Raw genomic sequence first — 4111 nt, forward strand, 5'->3', positions numbered from 1 at the left:
TAAAGTAAAGTTACCCTTTCAATCTATTTACAAATTTCATAAAACTAGATGATATTGATTTTTACTGATTAGTGGTCAAGTTGTTCGATAGTTTACTAAATAATATTACAGTCAATTCCAGCTTAAAAGTATGACACAAAATTGATGTTATTTGTTTTGGTTTTCATTTTCATTTAGGATGGGGGAGACATTAATCGTGGAATTAAGTTGGAGAAAATAAGTGGAAGGATAGAGATGAAGAAGGTTGATTTTGCATACCCAAGCCGTCCGGAGACCTTGGTGTTGAACCAATTTAGCTTGGAGGTGAAAGCGGGCACGAGTGTTGGAGTTGTTGGGAAAAGTGGAGGGGGAAAATCAACGGTAATCGGATTGATTCAAAGGTTTTACGATGTTGAGAGGGGGTCCGTGAGAGTAGATGGGGTGGACATAAGAGAACTAGATATTCAATGGTACAGGAGGCATACGGCGCTTGTCAGCCAAGAGCCTGTCATATATGCTGGCACCATCCGTGACAACATTTTGTTCGGGAAGCTCGACACGTCGGAGAATGAGGTGGTTGAGGCTGCTAGAGCTGCCAACGCTCATGGTTTTATCTCGTAAGTATTTTCATTAAGAGTAATGTTATTTAATAGCTAGACTGATATATGATTGTTATATAATTAAAATGACGTGATAATGAAAATAGTAGATTGTTATAGAATTGTCATATAATTTGATGACATGACAGTAAAAATCAATATTTGATTTTTTTTTTTTTTTTTACAAGTGTTGATTTAATGGCTGATGTTTACTGTCACTGTATCTTAATTGTATGAGAATTGTACATCAGTCTACTAAATATTATTATTATTATTTTGTAATGGTCATCAACTTAGCATTTCAAACCGTTATTTGTGAAGTGGGTTGAAGTAATTGGTCTTTCTTGAAATTGTCATGGGTCTAGTTTGGGAGGCAAATTTTCATAAAACAATCACACCACAGATTTAAATTTTCAATAATTTATTATTTGAATTGCTAGAAATCTGGCAACGATTTGAGAAAGTCATTATGAAACCGACTTACTCAAAGATGGGTAGATTGTTGAAGACCTGCTTTGACATATGAGTCTCATAAGAATTTTCTCACATTTGCTATTTGGATTACAAAATTACTGAAAATCTATATCCCACAATCACATCCAATTACATTTTCAACCAATTAATTAATAGGTGATTGAATAAGGACAATTAATTAAACTTGGAGTACGAAGGTTTGTTAGTTTTATATGATAAATATGATAAGGTTAATCAGTCCACATGTTGACCTCATTACTTTGTTGTAGATCACTGAACGATGGGTATGCAACAGAATGCGGCCAAAGAGGAGTGCAATTGTCAGGAGGGCAGAAGCAAAGAATAGCAATAGCAAGAGCCATAATAAGGAACCCAACGGTACTACTACTAGACGAGGCAACAAGTGCTCTTGACGTGCAATCGGAGCAAGTTGTTCAAGAAGCATTGGACAGAATCATGGTCGGAAGAACAACAATTGTGGTAGCACATAGACTTAACACGATAAAACAGCTTGATTCGATCGCCGTCGTGGCGGACGGGAAGGTGGTGGAGCAAGGAACCTATGCTCAGCTCAAGAGCAAGCGGGGTGCCTTCTTTAGTCTTGCTAGCCTTCAAACATGCCAACCACTTGGAAAACCTATATGATGGTGGGGTGTGCATTGATGTAATGTAATATGTTAGGGCTTAAAAAATATGGAAAAACTTGTCACCCACTTGGCAAAGCTGGACTTTGTATCAAGTTGATGTTATTTATATATCCCTATGATGGGCTATAGCTCTTTTTCACTTTTGGAATCAGTCTTAATTAAGTCTCTTAGATATAGGTAAGAAACCTAGTTTGTGACATCAACTACTGAATTTGTGAGATCTACCGTCTTACAAATTTAATAATTAATTTGCAAAAAAGATAAACTACAAATACCCAAAAGATTTACATATAACGGATTCCCGTCCTCTGATATGTACATACCCAAAAAAGATGTACATGTCAGAGGACATGAATCCGTTATTTAACTGTACCCAGGCAGACAACATTTGTTGGCGAAGAACTTGTTATAATTACTCAACATTTGTGAGTCGTGACAATATTGTGTTTGAGAAGCGAATGAGTTGAAGAATGAGACATGGAGACCGCCGGAGCTATGCATTGATGTAGGAGCATTAATTTAGGGGCTGTAATGAAGAAGTTTTCAGCGGTATTTAGTCTGTAGAATTGAAGAGGTTTATGATAGTTCAAATTTTAAGAGAAAGTCTAAATGAACCATTATAAAACCAGCCTATTTAATTAAGAGACTATTTATTATAATTAATAAGGGAAAAGACTATGAGCCTATGAGGGGTCAATAAATCCCATTTTATGGAAGTGGATTGGTGGGATTTTTAGGCCTTTTTCTATCATTTGCCAAACAAGTAAATGTGAATGTATTAAAAAAAGGAAAAAAAAAATGTGAATGTAAAATAAAATAAAAAAATAAAAAAATCCATATGAATAAAGTTAAAAAAATATTTGAGAAGCATAGGATTATATGAAATTGCTTCCTTCAGGCTTCAACTTCAACAGTCCTTTAATCAGGAACCGATCGACCCTTTACTCATCTGAGCTAATAGCTTTGAGTTGGCCGGGTCGGCGGGTCCGTTGTGTTTGAGACTGAAAGCCCATGTGCTATAGCATGGGCTTATGTGGGCTCTGGGCTCTCGATCAGGTTGGAGTCAGCCCATCTACATAAACCGTCAAGTGTCAACCGTTTGCTATCCCCCTTTTTTTTTGTCGGCTTGTCCAAATGTTTCCACTTAGAAATTCAGTGTCATGCAAATGGTGACCCTCACAAGCACAAGAAATGGAAGTTGTTGGTTACCATATAGTCATACATAGAGACAGGATGGCCAAAGCATAGATGAAAAATGTATTAAGATTGAAGATTAAATCACTATATATAAAATAAAACTAGTGTTCATTTAGTATTAAATAAATATTAGAAAAATAAAAGATACAAAATATTTTTTTTTCTTCTCTTAATATATATATTTCAATTTTCAATTCAATCACTTATCAAAATCGAACGCTGCATACTTTTATATCCCAAAAATAATTTATGATTGAATTTGTATTAAATTTCATAACAATTCCTCTTTTGATGTACAATATCAAAGACCCACTCAGAAACTCATATTTAATTTTGTTATAAAGTCTAGTTTTAACAATATTCACGATTGAAAATACTTGTTTTATAGTTGCAATAAAAACGAGAAAAGAAGTCTAAATGATGAACTACATTATGTTTATATTGCTGAAGTTCTATTTTTAATTGTTCTTTTTCATGATCAATAAAGTCTCGCAAATAAAACTTGTTTACCAACAAATAAATATTATCGATTCTAGTGTAAATTTAGACCAAATTCATATGAGACCACCTTTATTTCTAGGCTTTATAGAACCATGTTTGTTTGTATACTTAATTTTTTGGATTATTTTTTAAGGGACTGACCAAACTAAAATTGTTTGGCCAAAGATATAATATACTAAAACATATTTATATAGAACCTTGTAAAAGTGGAGAGAGACCATAATCTCTGCATACATAATTAATGTTGTAGTCTGCACATGAGAGAGCAAAATAAGGCTAATATACGATGAAATTTAATTAAACTTCACATATATTCTTTAGTGTTTGCTTGGGCATAGGTATAACCTTTATCGACAGACTTGACAAAGAAAATCTAGTTTCCAACAAATAACAATTGGACAAACTAGTAGTTGCTGGCTTTTATTCAATATTATTAGGTATTATAGAAATGGTGAACTTGCACAATGATGTGATCCGCCAAAACTAGTCGTTACTGCTAACCATTCCTTCACTCGTCGGTGTTGTTGCTACTAGAAGACTGATCAGCAACACTAGCTTGTTGCAACAGCTGTAAGGCAAACATAAAACAAATAGACGCTTATTTATCTTCAACTGAAGCGAGAAAATTAATCATCCATGTATTTGTGAGAGAGAGACCTCCATATAAGCTTCCACTTTGTTCTTCATGTCGTTATGGTCTTGTTTCAGCATCTC

The 4111-nt window shown here is 34.3% G+C and overlaps 1 protein-coding gene across 1 annotated transcript in view; it reads left to right on the top strand.

Annotated features, from left to right (window-relative positions):
* LOC132166437 (putative ABC transporter B family member 8) overlaps positions 1-1759 on the top strand; it is a 7374-nt gene extending 5615 nt beyond the window's left edge. The window contains exons 8-9 of the mRNA XM_088511760.1: positions 178-596; positions 1322-1759. Coding sequence (XP_088367886.1) covers positions 178-596; positions 1322-1697 — 795 coding nt within the window. The 3' untranslated portion in view covers positions 1698-1759. The remainder of the gene's footprint in view (positions 1-177; positions 597-1321) is intronic.
* The last annotated feature ends 2352 nt before the right edge of the window (positions 1760-4111 follow it).

This window comes from Corylus avellana, chromosome 11, assembly GCF_965113065.1.
Source record: "Corylus avellana chromosome 11, dhCorAvel1.hap1.2, whole genome shotgun sequence".
Classification (NCBI taxonomy): domain Eukaryota; kingdom Viridiplantae; phylum Streptophyta; class Magnoliopsida; order Fagales; family Betulaceae; genus Corylus; species Corylus avellana.